Source organism: Podarcis filfolensis (assembly GCF_964270895.1).
Source record: "Podarcis filfolensis genome assembly, chromosome: 1".
NCBI classification, from domain to species: Eukaryota; Metazoa; Chordata; class Lepidosauria; order Squamata; family Lacertidae; genus Podarcis; species Podarcis filfolensis.
The window spans coordinates 54,183,088-54,197,891 of record NC_139604.1 but is presented as its reverse complement, the minus strand read 5'-3'; the positions used below and the strand labels follow the sequence as shown (position 1 = coordinate 54,197,891).

At 47.4% G+C, this 14,804-nt stretch overlaps 1 protein-coding gene across 1 annotated transcript; it reads left to right on the top strand.

The window, feature by feature from the left end:
• Nucleotides 1–3,540: 3,540 nt before the first annotated feature.
• Nucleotides 3,541–4,505, top strand: LOC310742229 (olfactory receptor 8U3-like; the record flags this gene model as incomplete). Its single annotated transcript, XM_083571330.1, has 1 exon — nt 3,541–4,505. Exon 1 carries the CDS (start codon nt 3,567–3,569, stop codon nt 4,503–4,505), a length of 939 nt encoding a protein of 312 aa, XP_083427456.1. The 5' UTR covers nt 3,541–3,566.
• Between the last annotated feature and the right edge of the window lie 10,299 nt (nt 4,506–14,804).

Genomic DNA, 14,804 nt, shown 5'->3' with positions numbered 1-14,804 from the left:
AGGGAAACGGAAGAGCCAGCCTTTGCGGAGCCATGTGAAGCATAGTAAGTCTGACTCATCTGCACAGTTTCTTGCAGCATCATGTAGACAAAAGGCCTGAGGCTCACACTGTTGTTGAGGCACTCAAAACTAGCAATAACCAACAGATAGATGCCAGTTAAAATGTGAGGAGAAAATTGTGACAAACTTACTTGAAGGCTGAATGGGAGGGGTGGAGGTCTTTACCATCCTCCTGAAAGGACCAAGAGATGGATCTGATGGACTTTAGATGGAAGAGAATTTCATAATAGAGGAACCACCATGAAGATGGCTTTGTTACCTTACAGGTCAGCCTAACCTATGCATCTTTTGGTGGCTCATTGATATATTTCAGTATACAGAGAGGTACATAAGGGAAGCCCCTCTTAATGTTCCACCCCTGTGAGCTACATGTTTGATAATGACCCATAGGCAGACCTTCTTTGTGGAGGCTCCTGGTTCCGAAATTTGGTGGGTACCCACATTGCTGGCCTTTCGTCTCCATCCAGGTGAGATCTTGATTGTTTGTTCAGGCATTTCAGCAAAAATGCTGATGTTTGTGGTATTTCTGTTGTGTGTTCTGGTGGGATTTCTGTAATATGTGGTTTTAAATTGAGAGTTGTTTTTATGCATTTGTTAAAGCAAACTTAGAAGGTTAAAAAAAATCACTTTGCTATGTGAGTAAATCGCCCTCTTTTAAAATGTGTAAAATAGCCAAGCTAGTTTTTTAAACAGACAACTTTGCCTTAGTTTGGGTTTACACAATCATTGTGTGCACTGTTAGTTTTAAGTAAAAGCAATCCTGACCTTCAGCCTTCTCTCTGCTACTCCTTGCCTCTCTGCATCTGCTGCCTGAGATGGCTGGCTCATTCTGTTGCTGTGCTTACTGGGAGGGAGGGGCAGTGGGGGGTGTCTGCACAATGCAGACACAGAAGCAGAAGTGCCACATTGACTCTGCTGTTGTGTTCGCACTGCAGCAACCTCCCCACCATCATACCCCTTCCTCTCTCCCTTCCAGTAAGCACAACAATGTGGCAGGTGGGAGGACAGGCATGTAGCACTCTCCACCAGGCCCCCCTGTCCTGGAGAAAGCAGCACTCCCCTTGAGCTTCCATGAACCATAGCTTTTAAAAATATATACTATATAAATCTCCTAGGTGACTGTATATTGGAGTAGCCAGGGACACAATGGGGAGTGATTCTGCACCTTGAATTGTATTTTATTTTTAAAATAAATTTTTATTGGAGTTTTACAAAAGAGAAAAATAAAAATTCACAGAATAAAAAGCCATAGATAAAAATAAACATTACAAAAAAGAAAACACAAAAAATACACAAAAGAAAAACAACAACTAATTAAGAAAAACTAAGTTTGGAAAAAGAAATAAAACAAATCCATTTTTCCCAGTATCCTCAAATTCATGTGCTTATGTTCTTGACCTCCTCACACCTCCCCCCTTTTGTATTCCCGTTTACATACTTGATTCAGCAAATTCTTACCCTCTTTCAAATATTTTAACTTTATACCATAACATATTATACGACGATATTTTTAACCATTTATCAATACCTTTTTTACATAGTCTTATTAACTTTTGTCACTAATTACCACTTATTACCAATCCAAGCATAATTTTAACATTCATTAATTTTATAGTATTTCTGAAGATAGTCTTTAAATTTCTTCCAGTCTTCTTCCACCAACTCTTCTCCCAGGTCTTGGATTCTGCCAGTCATTTCCGCCAATTCCATATAATCCATCAGCTTCATCTGCCACTCTTCCAGGGTGGGTAGCTCTTGTGTCTTCCAATACTTTGCGATAAGAATTCTTGCTGCTGTTGTTGCATATGCACCTTGAATTGTAGAGGAGCACAATGAAGCCGGGCACCTGGAGAGTGCCGAATTCCTCTGATTGATGGGCTTGATTCAACAGTTATCATCATAGCAGCCAGACGGTGGTAGCAATGTGTAAAAGGGAAGATCTTGTGTTACTTTTTTATGATGAAGGACTGCCACTGTTCTCTGAAGCTTTGGAGACAAGGAAAAAACTTCAACAGTAAGAAAACTGTGCATTGCGTCATGGTAAATGTTGTTGATTTGTCTTGCAAATTTATTGGCTGATATTTAAAAAACAAGGTCCTGTATTGGTCAACCACCAACCCAGAACCCTGAATATAATAAAATACTATTAAACTTTGGTCCTCAAAGAGAGGCTAGCTTTATTGGCTTCTTATCTGACAACTATTTCCAGCAACAGTAACAAAGATGGCAGCAGTGTATGTCTAGGATGCAAAAAAAAACACAGAGAGAAGTGGAAGTGCTGTTTCATAGAATGGTAAATAATATTTCATATATTTTGAAATGACGATATTAAGAGGAAATATGTGAGGATTGAAGCAAATAAAAAACAAGATCAGGGAATATCACACCTAAGAATCTAGGTGCACAAGCAGGCAAGATTTACAAATAAATAATGATTAACAAAGGTGCAGTATTTTGTAAGCTGTTTTGTGGGCCAGTGTCGTCTGTGGACCTAATTGCATACCTGAGCTAGACAACAAAAAGGTAATCTGCTCTCGTCAGGCTTCATTTTTCAGATGGAGGAAAGAGCCTGAACCAGTTAAGGTCTTATAAATGCTGCTATATATTTTTTAAAATCATGTACTATCTTATTCCATGGACTAAATTAGCAAGCTTCTAAAAAGCCGCTACTTAGTCTGACTTTTTCACTCACCAACACCCCAAAACAAAGCCTTGAACTGTAAACATTTCTTATAATTACATTAAAAGTAAGGTGTGGGTAATTAATTCAATATTTGCTTTTTTAAATTGTATTTATTGATAACTGTCACATTCGAAGATGATAGGATTACTTTGGTAAAGAACCTTTTGTGATGTTTGTGTCTTGTTATTGGACATGTCTTTGTGAACCACTTTGAGGGTTTTTAAAATAAATACTGCCTACTCAGAAGTAAGTAGGGTTTACATCCAAATCAGTATAATTCTGTGCACACTTACTTGGGAGTAAGTCCCTTTGAACTCTGAATAGACATGTTACAGTTTTAAACTGAGAGAATGACTGTTATACAATAGGAATCTTTGATACTGTTGTGGTACTGCTTTATGTGGGTGCAATTCTATTTATATATTTTCAGTGAAAGAGTCTGGAACTGTTAGTGCTAGAGAAATGGGTATGTCAACTGAGATTTGAAAGAGGTCACAGCAATCAAGGACAGTTTAATTCTTATCACTTTCTTTCTCAAAAGAATGTTGGAGGAAACACATATTGACAAACAAAAACACATACATATTTGTTATACGTTCTTTTAATCCAGTTTTCAACTTGCATTTACATATTATTAATTGATAGTAGAATTATTAACATTGCTCAAGATTATCATTGATTAGGTTCCATGTTGTTTTTTTCTCAAATGTTTTATTCATAGATGGAGACATTCATATCAAAATCCACTGGTATGAAGACACATTCCACTGCAGAAATACCAAAAGGTCCTTAGTGTGGAGACTGCACATCATCAAATAACAAAATGGCAAGAGAAAATCATACTGTAGTGGCAGAATTTTTCCTCTCAGGCCTCACAGAAAATCCTGAGGTAGCCATTATTTGTTTTCCCTTCTTTCTAGCAATATACATGATCACTTGTGTGGGGAATCTCGGGATGATTGTCTTGATTAGGATTGATTCCCGACTCCACACCCCTATGTACTATTTTCTCAGTAACCTAGCTTTTGTGGATTTCTGCTATTCCTCAACTATAACTCGCAAGACCCTGGTGAATTTTTTAGCTGTCAGGAAAGCCATTTCATTTGGTGGCTGCGTTACACAATTGTTCAGCTTTGTCCTGACTGCAAGCGTTGAGTGCCTTCTACTGGCTGTAATGGCCTATGACCGATATGTGGCCATTTGTAACCCACTCCTCTATACAGCCATAATGACAAAGAAACTCTGTGCTCAGCTGGTAGGCATTACCTATCTTATCGCCTTTATCCATGCTCTTGCACAAACTATCTCCACGTTCAGGCTCTCCTTCTGTGCCTCCAATGTCATCAATCATTATTTCTGTGACATTCCCCCTCTCATAAAGCTCTCCTGCAGTGATACCTACAGTAATGAGATTGTGCTTTACACCTTTGGCACTTTCCATGGCATCTTCACCTCAGCAGAGATTGTGATCTCCTATGTGTACATCATCTCCACGATCTTGCATATTCGCTCTTCAGAAGGCAGACGCAAAGCCTTCTCTACCTGTGCCTCTCACCTCACAGCTGTCTTGATATTTTATGGAACCACAGTGTTCATGTATGTCCGACCAATTTCAAGCTACTCTCTGGGACGAGACAAAGTGATCTCTGTGTTCTACACGGTGGTGATCCCCATGCTGAATCCCCTGATCTACAGCCTGAGGAATAAGGAGGTGAAGGATGCGCTGATGAGATTCTCAGGAAGGCTGAAGTTTTCTCAATAAGCAAATGTTGTACATGAACAGAAACCCTGGTTAGAATAGATTGTTTCATGCATCACTGGTACTCCTAACTGTGCAAAATTGAAATAAAACAAAAAAATGTGTTTGTTTTTAACATTGGTATACTGTCCAATAACTAACATTCTCTGGGTGGCAAATATTACAGTTTGAAAAAAATGTAAGATGAGAATCAAGGGGGAAAGCAATGAATCCATATTTATAAATAAAAAAATAGAAGAGATAAAATAACCAGCTGAAAACTATATAAAACAGCATTTAAAAGCACTAAAAGATTGTAAGAATTCAAAATACCTGGGAAAATAAAAAGGTATCAGCTGGTGCTGAAAGAGCAGGTGAGCCTCTCTGGAGAGTATATCCTGTAATCGGGGTACATTGCCAAAAAGACCCTCTATTCAGTAACCACGTACGGTAGCTCATTTAGTGGGGGGCAACCAGAAAAGGGTCTCTGAAGATGACTTTAGGTCCAGGTAGGCATATATGGAGGGTGGTAATAATTAAGTAAGCTGGCCCCAAACCATTTAGGGCTTTAAAGGTTAAAATCAGTAGACCTATTGAAATGAATGGGCAGGACTAAGTTAGGTTAATTGCAGTGGGGCGGCTCTGAGTAAAAAATAGTTGAATATCACTTGTTCAGATTTTATCAAATGCTGCATTGTGTAAGAAGCACTACCAATGGTGACCCACTTCGTTGTGGGCCCTTGTGCAAAATACAGTTTGGGCACCCAGTTTAGTTGGATTATACAGAGCAAAGGAAACAGCAGCATAGGCAGATAGTTCATTTATGAAGCAGAAAACCCATTAAAAAATAAAAAAACTCACAAAACAGCTGTCAAGAAGACCAGGTCTCCAAAACCTGGGATTCAGCTACTTGCCAGTTTAGCAGGTGCCAATTGGACAGAGATGAAAAAGGCAACCACTCCTGTAATTCAACCAGCCTAAGCCAGGAGACTCCCAGACTTTACCAAACAACCTCAACACTCCAAAAAAGCAAGAGCTAAGAACCATACTCTCTGCCATGAGAGCCTTGGGCCCACAAGGTTACTCAGTAGCAGTTTAACCAACAGGTCACTTAACTGGATCCACCACCATGGCTTTTCCCAAGAAACCACACCAGGATTGTAGAAGTAGATTTATTGAAATAACTAAAAGTGACAGCAAAAAAGACAGAACCTGTGTGCCAGTGAGAAATATATTGTTAAAAAAATACTGTTTAGAGCCACGGTTCCCAACGTGGGGCACACACTCCACAGGGGGGCAATTTGCTTTTTAGGGGGGGATATAGAAGCTTGTTTAGACCAAGTTAATGGCTTTTTAGGCTTCCTCCACGTGAACAGGAGTTCACTTTTTGAATAATAAGAATTAGATACCACAGGGGAGGGCATCAGAATTTTACAGATGCTTAGGTGGGGCATGGCCAAAAAAGGGTTGGGAACCACTGGTTTAAAGCATAAAGTACAATTGGGAATTATAATACAGAAATAAAACAATAAAGCTGACTGAAATATACTCAGAGTCGCAAAGTGATTTCATGCTCTTTATTCAGCTCATAGTGGTGAGGAGGAATGAATGAATGTCCCCTCAAAGTATCTGCTTTATATACATTATTTACACAATGGGCTGCACATGATTGGCTAATTCCGGAATTCTACTGTAAGCCAATCAGGTTGTGGATTCACTTCTATCTGGAGCATGATTAGGTGGTTCCTGCCAACCAATCATACTGCTGTATTGTTCTAGGACCGATCAGACTGCTGCCTTTTGGATCCTATTGTTCTAGGACCAATCAGACTGCTGCAGTTTGGATCCTATTCAACTCAGTACATAACACCCCTCCCCTCTAAGTCCCAGTCCTGCCCGGGAGGTCGCATTCATAGTCCTCAAGGTACGCCAGCGGCCTACGTGTGCGTTGCAGCCTGGGGTGTTCCCTGGTCCGGGGTTCAGGTTCTGGCTCGTGTTCCAAGGATGCTGGCTGTGATGGGGCTGTTTGGTCTGGCGCAACCGGCTCGCTCAGTCGTGGTTCTGGTTCCGGTGTCCTTTCGGCCTCATGGGTCCTCTCTGTATTTACTGATTCTGCCTCTCCTGCTTGCCCCTGCTGCTCTATGGGCCTCACTGCCCCACTGTTCCCTTGGGACTCCTCTGACCTGTCCTCCTCCTCCTGGTTTTCTCCCGGGAATCGTCGCCGTATCTGGTCGCAGTGGCGGCGCCAGCATTGCCCCCCATCTGTTAGCACCTCGTACGACACGGGGCCAGTGACCCTGGTGACTGTGGTGGGTACCCATGCAGGGCCTGTCCCAAAATTCTTTGCGTACACTGGGTCCTGGGCCTCGAAGGTCCGGGGGTTCCTGCCTTCCCCCACCACTACCTCATCCTGAGCTCTATCGGGGTGAAGGCGGTCCAATCTGATTGCAAGGCGCCGACCCATTAGTAGTTCAGCGGGGCTCCGGCCAGTCATTGAGCTGGGGGTGCTGTGCTGTGCTAGAAGGAATGTGGCAAGGCGGTACTCCCAATCCCCTTGCGTCATGCGGCGAAGGGTGTCCTTGGTGGTCCGCACCATGCGTTCTGCTTGGCCATTGGTGGCCGGGTGGAATGGCGCCGAACGGATGTGGCGGATGGCGTTCTGCGCTGTGAAGGTTTGGAATTCTCCTGACGTAAATGCAGTCCCGTTGTCTGAGACGAGAGTGTCAGGGAGCCCGTGGGTTGCAAACAGCCTGCGTAGTTCCCGGATGGCTGCGGATGTAGAAGTGGACGGTACCAGTGCGACTTCCAGCCATTTGGTGTAGGAGTCCACCACTATGAAGAATGCTTTCCCCTGAAAGGGGCCAGCGAAGTCCACATGCAGACGCCTGCTCGGGCGGACTCCCAGGACTGGACTGGGGCCCTTGGGGAATCTGGGCGGGATTCTTGGCAGGCCTGGCAGTGTTTGACCCAGGCCTCTATCTCTCCGTCGATCCCCGGCCACCACACATAACTCCTGGCAAGGGCCTTCATTCTTACTACCCCTGGGTGTGTCTCGTGTAGGGCTGTGAGGACCCTTTTGCGGAGGGGCTGGGGAACAACGACCCTGCTTCCCCATAACAGGCACCCCTTGTGGGCTGACAGTTCATGTTTGTGGGTTGTGTAGCCGGCGAATTCTGGCCCGGGGCTGCTGCTGGGCCATCCCCTCCACACCCAGTCCAGGACCCGGGAGATGACCCTATCTTTCTTGGAATGGTGTGCAACTTCTTGTGCCTGAATGGGGTGGTCGGGAAGCAGCTCCAGGCTCATAACCTCTTGTGCAGGTGCTGGGTCGGGGCCTGTTTCCGGTAGTGGTAGCCTGCTGAGGGCGTCCGCATGGCCCATCGCCTTCCCAGGGCGGTGAATCAGTGCATACTGGTAGCTGGCAAGGAAAATTGACCACCTGAGGACGCGAGGAGACAGCACTTGGGGGGTCTGCTTTTCGGGGGCAAACAAGCCAAGCAACAGCTTGTGGTCAGTCACCACGGTGAAGGGCCGCCCGTACAAGAAATCATGGAATTTTTTTACTCCCTTCACGATTGCCAGACCCTCCTTGTCGATTTGCGAGTAGTTCCGCTCGGTTGCGTTGAGTGTCTGGGGAAAGTATGCCACCGGTACCTCTCTTCCATCTGGGAGTTGGTGTCCCAGGACAGCGCCAATGCCATAGGGCAAGGCGTCGCATGCTAGCACCACCGGCAGCCTCTTGTCGAAGTGTGCCAAGACCGAGTTTGAGACAAGCAAGTCCTTGACTGCCTGGAATGCGGCCTCCTGGCGCTGGCCCCACACCCAAGGGGCCCGCTTGTCCAGGAGTCTGTGTAGGGGCTCCGCTACCGCCGCCTTGTGGGGAAGGAAGGAATGGTAAAAGTTCAATAGTCCCAAGAAGGCCTGAAGTTCAGTCTTGTTCTTGGGTGCTGGGGCATCACAAATGGCCCGTACCTTGTTCCCAGTCGGGTGGACCCCTTCAGCGTCCACCATAAATCCCAGAAAGTCCACCTGAGGCACTCCTAGTAGACATTTTTCCCGCTTCACCTTGAGACCCGCCATCTGGAAACGGTGCAGAACGGTGCGGAGGCAGTCCTCAAACTCCTCTGGTGTGGGCCCGACAATCAACACATCATCGAAGAAGGGGGTGACACCAGGAATCCCTTTAAGGAGAGAGTCCATTAGATTCTGGAATATGCCTGGTGCCACGCTGACACCAAATTGCAGCCGCTTTACCCTGAACGCTCCTCTGTGCGTCACAATCGTCTGTGCCTCTGCTGTGGCCTCATCTACTGGCAGCTGTTGATATGCTTGGGCCAAGTCCAGCTTGCCAAAAATTTTCGACCCAGCCAGGGTGGCAAGGACATGGCTGACCACTGGCACTGGGTATGCATGGGCCGTGAGGGCCTTGTTTATGGTACATTTGTAGTCTGCGCAGATGCGGACCAAACCATTAGGCTTGACGGGTGTGACGATTGGGGTTTCCCAGGGGGCATTAGGCACTGGCTCCAGCACTCCTTGCTCCACGAGTCGGTCCAATTCCTCGTCTATACGGGGTTTCAGGGCGAACGGGACCCGGCGGGCCTTGAGCCTGACCGGTCGTACTGCAGGGTCAAGCTGTAGAGCAATGGGGGGGCCCATATACTGTCCCAATTTCCCATCGAAAACCCCCGGAAATTCCTTGCATATGGCGTCCACGTCCACTTGTAAGCTCGTGTGGTTCACCCTGGTGACGGCTAGCCCCAGTGGTCCAAACCATGCCAATCCCAGTAAGCTAATGTAGGGGCCCTTGACCACAAGCAAGTCCAGTTGCCGCGTACGCCCTCGGTATTGCACCCTGAAGGTCCCCACCCCCATTGTGGGGACCTTACGTTTCTGGAAGTCCCGGAGGGTGAATGGGGCCGGCCTGAGTTTGGGACCCCCAGTAGGACACAGTTTCCTTAAGGTCCTTGCTGAGATTATGGATAGAGTTGAACCCGTGTCAAGCTCCGTGTCAAGCTCCATGCGGCATGGGGCCCCCTCTATCTGTACCTCTACATAAATTTTCTCTACGTTGGGGTGGGGCAACTGGTATACCTGGAAGTCCGTGAGCTCCATCGAGTTGCCTTGGTGTGTTGGGCCCCGGGACCTGGGGCTCTTGGATTGGTCATCTGATGCCTGGCGTCGGGTGGGCCGAGCCCAACACACCCGGGCGATGTGTCCCAATTTTCTGCACTGCCTACACTCTGCGTTGCGGAAACGGCAGGTCCTCCTCTCGTGACTTTCTCCACAGCTTGCGCAGTTCCCTCCTTCTCGTCGAGGCAGCTGTGGTATGTGGGCTGCTTGAGTGCGCTGCTGTACTCGGTGCACCTCCTCCCTGTTGGATCCTGAGTCGTCGGTGAGGTCTTCGTGGTGGACCCTTGGTTGGGACGGCTGGCTCGGCCGTGTCTCTTGCGTCGACCTTTCGGCAGCTTCCGTTGCCAGGGCCTCCTCCAGAGCAACCTGGAATGTTAGGTTCTTCTTAGCGTAGAGGCGTCGTTGCAGCTTCTCATCCTTCAGGCCACCGACGAGGCGCTCATGAAGCATGTTCTCCAGCTCTGAGAAGTTGCAGAACCGGGCAGCTTGGCGGAGAGAGGTCACAAACCCAGTTATGGTTTCCCCAGGGGCTTGCCGCTTTGCGTAGAAGGCATTTCGACGAGCCACCACTGAGGGCTCCTTCAGCTGTTCCATTATTGTTTTGTATGGAACAGTAGCGACGTCTTCAGGTGCAAGGAGAGCCCAGGCGATTTCAAGCGTCTCCTCTCCGCAGACGCTGAAGAATATTGCCCTCTTCTTGGCGTCTTCTTCATCGGTGACCCCTTTGGCTTCTAGGAGGAAGGTGAAACGGGAGGCGTACGCTTCCCAGTCTCCAGATGCTAGGTTGAACGGCGAGAAGCTGCTGTCGGTTGCCATTCTGAGTTCCTTGTGTCCCGGAGCTGAAGCCTGGATACACGGTGCGAGGCAGCGGTGCGGCAGGTGGCGGTGCTGCGGTGCTGTGTGTGGCAGTCAGCTCAGCGGGATCCCATCCTCGTCGCCAGTGAAATATACTCAGAGTCGCAAAGTGATTTCATGCTCTTTATTCAGCTCATAGTGGTGAGGAGGAATGAATAAATGTCCCCTCAAAGTATCTGCTTTATATACATTATTTACACAATGGGCTGCACATGATTGGCTAATTCCGGAATTCTACTGTAAGCCAATCAGGTTGTGGATTCACTTCTATCTGGAGCATGATTGGGTGGTTCCTGCCAACCAATCATACTGCTGTATTGTTCTAGGACCAATCAGACTGCTGCCTTTTGGATCCTATTGTTCTAGGATCTCCGGCGAGCTAGGGACAAAGGTGAGAGTTGTTTCCTAGTTCTGCTGGATCTCTCAGCGGCCTTTGATACAATCGACCATAACATCCTTCTGGACCGTCTAGAGGGGCTGGGAGCTGGGGGCACTGTTATGCAGTGGTTTCGCTCCTTCCTCCTGGGCCGTGTTCAGAAAGTGGTGGGGGGGGATGAGTGCTCAGACCCCTGGGCCCTCACTTGTGGGGTGCCTCAGGGTTCCGTCCTCTCCCCCATGCTTTTTAACATCTATATGAAGCCACTGGGAGAGATCATCAGGGGGTTTGGACTGGGGGTTTGCACTGGGAGAGATCATCAGGGGGTTTGGACTGGGTGTCCATCAATATGCAGATGATACCCAGCTCTACCTCTCTTTCAAATCAGAACCAGTGAAGGCGGTGAAGGTCCTGTGTGAGTGCCTGGAGGCAGTTGGAGGATGGATGGCGGCTAATGGATTGAGGTTGAATCCTGACAAGACAGAAGTACTGTTTTTGGGGGACAGGGGGCGGGCTGGTGTGGAGGACTCCCTGGTCCTGAATAGGGTAACTGTGCCCCTGAAGTACCAGGTGCGCAGCCTGGGAGTCATTTTGGACTCACAGCTGTCCATGGAGGCGCAGGTCAATTCTGTGTCCAGGGCAGCTGTCTACCAACTCCACCTGGTACGCAGGCTGAGACCCTACCTGCCCGTGGACTGTCTCGCCAGAGTGGTGCATGCTCTGGTTATCTCCCGCTTGGACTACTGCAATGCGCTCTACGTGGGGCTACCTTTGAAGGTGACTCGGAAACTACAACTAATCCAGAATGCGGCAGCTAGACTGGTGACTGGGGGCGGCCGCCGAAACCACATAACACCGGTCTTGAAAGACCTACATTGGCTCCCAGTACGTTTCCGAGCACAATTCAAAGTGCTGGTGTTGACCTTTAAAGCCCTAAACGGCCTCGGCCCAGTATACCTGAAGGAGCGTCTCCACCCCCATCGTTCTGCCCGGATGCTGAGGTCCAGCGCCGAGGGCCTTCTGGCGGTTCCCTCATTGCGAGAAGCAAAGCTACAGGGAACCAGGCAGAGGGCCTTCTCGGTAGTGGCGCCTGCCCTGTGGAACGCCCTCCCATCGGATGTCAAAGCGATAAATAACTACCTGACATTCAAAAGACATCTTAAGGCAGCCCTGTTCAGGGAAGTTTTTAATCTGTGATATTTTAGTGTATTTTTGGTTTTCTATGGAAGCCGCCCAGAGTGGCTGGGGAGACCCAGCCAGATGGGCGGGGTACAAATAATAAATTATTATTATTATTATTATTATTATTATTATTATTATTATTATTATTATTCTAGGACCAATCAGACTGCTGCAGTTTGGATCCTATTCAACTCAGTACATAACACTGACTTAACCTAGCTCTAATACATACCAAAAGAGCCCTCCCTCAAGAACAAAACACAAAGGTGTCAGTAAAGGTATGAGGCACAAGACAAAGAAATATGGGTAACTTTATACTACATGGCCTAGCAATGCAAGAAGAGTTTGTCCATACTTCCTCCTGTCACATCCTAGAAAGCATGGGACTAAGGGATTTGCTGCTTGCCCATTGGTCCAAGCAGCTTTCCTTTTGCCCCACTGCTTTCCCCTGGAAAACCCACTCTTTAGTGATAAATCAGAACAAATGACAATCTGTGCAAAACCCAATTTCCATTTGTTCCAATTCAGCGCTAAAGATTGGGTTTCCCTGAAGGAAAGCAGCAGGGCAAACAGAGGCATGGATGAGCTTGCAGGCTCTTGAAGTTCTTGAAGTAAGTTCTTGAAGTTTCCAGAACTTCCAGAGTGAACGTGTTGTCACAGGGCTCATCCCCACTTCCACTTGCTCCACCACTTTCCCATAGGGACACCCACAGTTTATCATTGAAATGGAACAAACGGCAATCAAGTTTTCCCCGGATAGTCATTTGTTCCAAATTAGTGCTAAAGAGTGGATTTTGCAGAGGACAAGCAGAAGTGTGGACAACCCCTCACTTAGCATGAGGTAGCATATCTTCATTTTCCTTAATTAATGCCACTGTTCTTACTGGGAAGACAGCATGTGAGGAAGTGGAGATTATATCTTCAAGGGATTTTTTTTAAAGTTTCTGACTGCACAGGGTGGAAGGGTAGGGTAATCTCCATTTCGACTGAGGTGGGGGAATGAAAAGATAACCCTTCCCTCCCCACACACTGACTTACCTGCCAGAACTGGGCTCCCCTGCACCTGTAATTCACACGTCCCTAACATGGTGGAGCTAGCATATTTACAAGAGAAAATATACCCGAAGAATTTGCACAGCCAAGACCATCAACCTTATTAAATGTGCATGTGAGCTTCTGTAGACCAAAGGGTTATTACCTGCATTGTATAGCTAAAGGGGACACACAGAGAGTTCCCTCCAGTCCTCTGTTACTCCAAGTAACTGAATGAGCAATTCAAGATAATGCTCAGAGTTACTGTGTGTTGTGCTCACAGTTAGTAATCATTAATATAACTGACAAAGACCTTTTTCTCCCTTCTTGAGCCTTCATACAAAGTAGTGAGGATTGGGTGCCAGTGAGATTGGAAAATATATCATTTCACCTAACTTCAACCCTGCCAGTTTTGACTGATTTAAGGTGCAATCCAATGTATGCCGATTCAGAATTAAGTCCCACTGACTTACAACACCCAGGTAAGGATATAGAGGGATCAACTTACCGTATTTTTCGCACCATAGGACGCAGTTTTTCCGTCTTAAAAACTAAGGGGGAAAGTCTGTGCATCCTATGGAGTGAATGCAGGGGGGGGAGGCAAGCAGGAAAAGCCCCCAAGAGCCACACACAAGCTTCGCACGGCTCTTGCGGGCTTTTCCCCAGGAGGGAGAAGGGACTGACGCGGCCAGTCAGTCCCTTCTCCCTCCTCTAGAAAAGCCTTGCGCAATCTCTCCAGTCGTGGGAGGCTGCGCAAGGCTAAAGAGGAAGCCCGGGCAGCGAGCGCGATCCATCCCGCTCGCTGCCCCTTTTCCTAGCACGCCTCTCCAGCCGCGGGAGGCTGCACAAGGCTAAAGAAGCCAACTTTTTAAAAATCTCTCTATCTCTACCTCTTTTTCTTTTTTCGTCCTTTCTCCGCCCCCTTATTTTCCTCTGTATCAGTGTTTTTATCTAGATTAACGTTTTAGTTTGGAGGGGGGGAATGTTATAAAAAAGGAAACTTTGCAGCTTTTATTTTAGTATACAATAAAAACAGATTACCGGTAAACAAAACACAAGAGAAGGAACTAGCATAGAAGAAGAAGAGAAAAGGGAAAGAGGGAGGATACAAAGCCATTTACCAGAGGTAGATCTTAACCCTTGCCTCACCTGGGAGCTTCTCTGGGCAGGAATTCCCTCGGCTTAAGGGGGTGAGGGAACAGTGGCAGGTAGGGGGGTACCTACCTAGACAGTGAAGCCACATGTCTCTCCAATGAAAATTGGGAGTGGGCATTGTGTGAAGTGGCTGTGGATCTCCTGCCGCAGAAGTGTAGGACTGTATAGAGTTGGGAGGGCCACCCGAGGGTCATCTAGCCCAGCCCCCTCACAATGTAGGAATCACAGCTAAAGAACGCCAGGCAGATGGTCCCCCAACCGCTGCTTAAAAGCCTCCAGTGGTGGAGACCCCCAACAACTTCCAAGGTCACAGAATAACAGGGTTGGAAGGGAACCCCAGGAGTCATCTAGTCCAGCCCTGGTGGACAGCGGGCACGATCCATCCCGTTGTGCAAGGCTAAAGATGCTGCTCAAGGCTAAAGAGGAAGCGCGCAGCCTGTCCGTTGCTCTTTGGGGCTGGGGGGGGGAATAATATTTTTTTCCTTGATTTCCCCCTCTAAAAACTAGGTGCGTCCTGTGGTCCGGTGCATCCAATAGAGCGAAAAATACGGTAGATGCCGAGAATGAACTTCATGGGGAACAAAAGACTA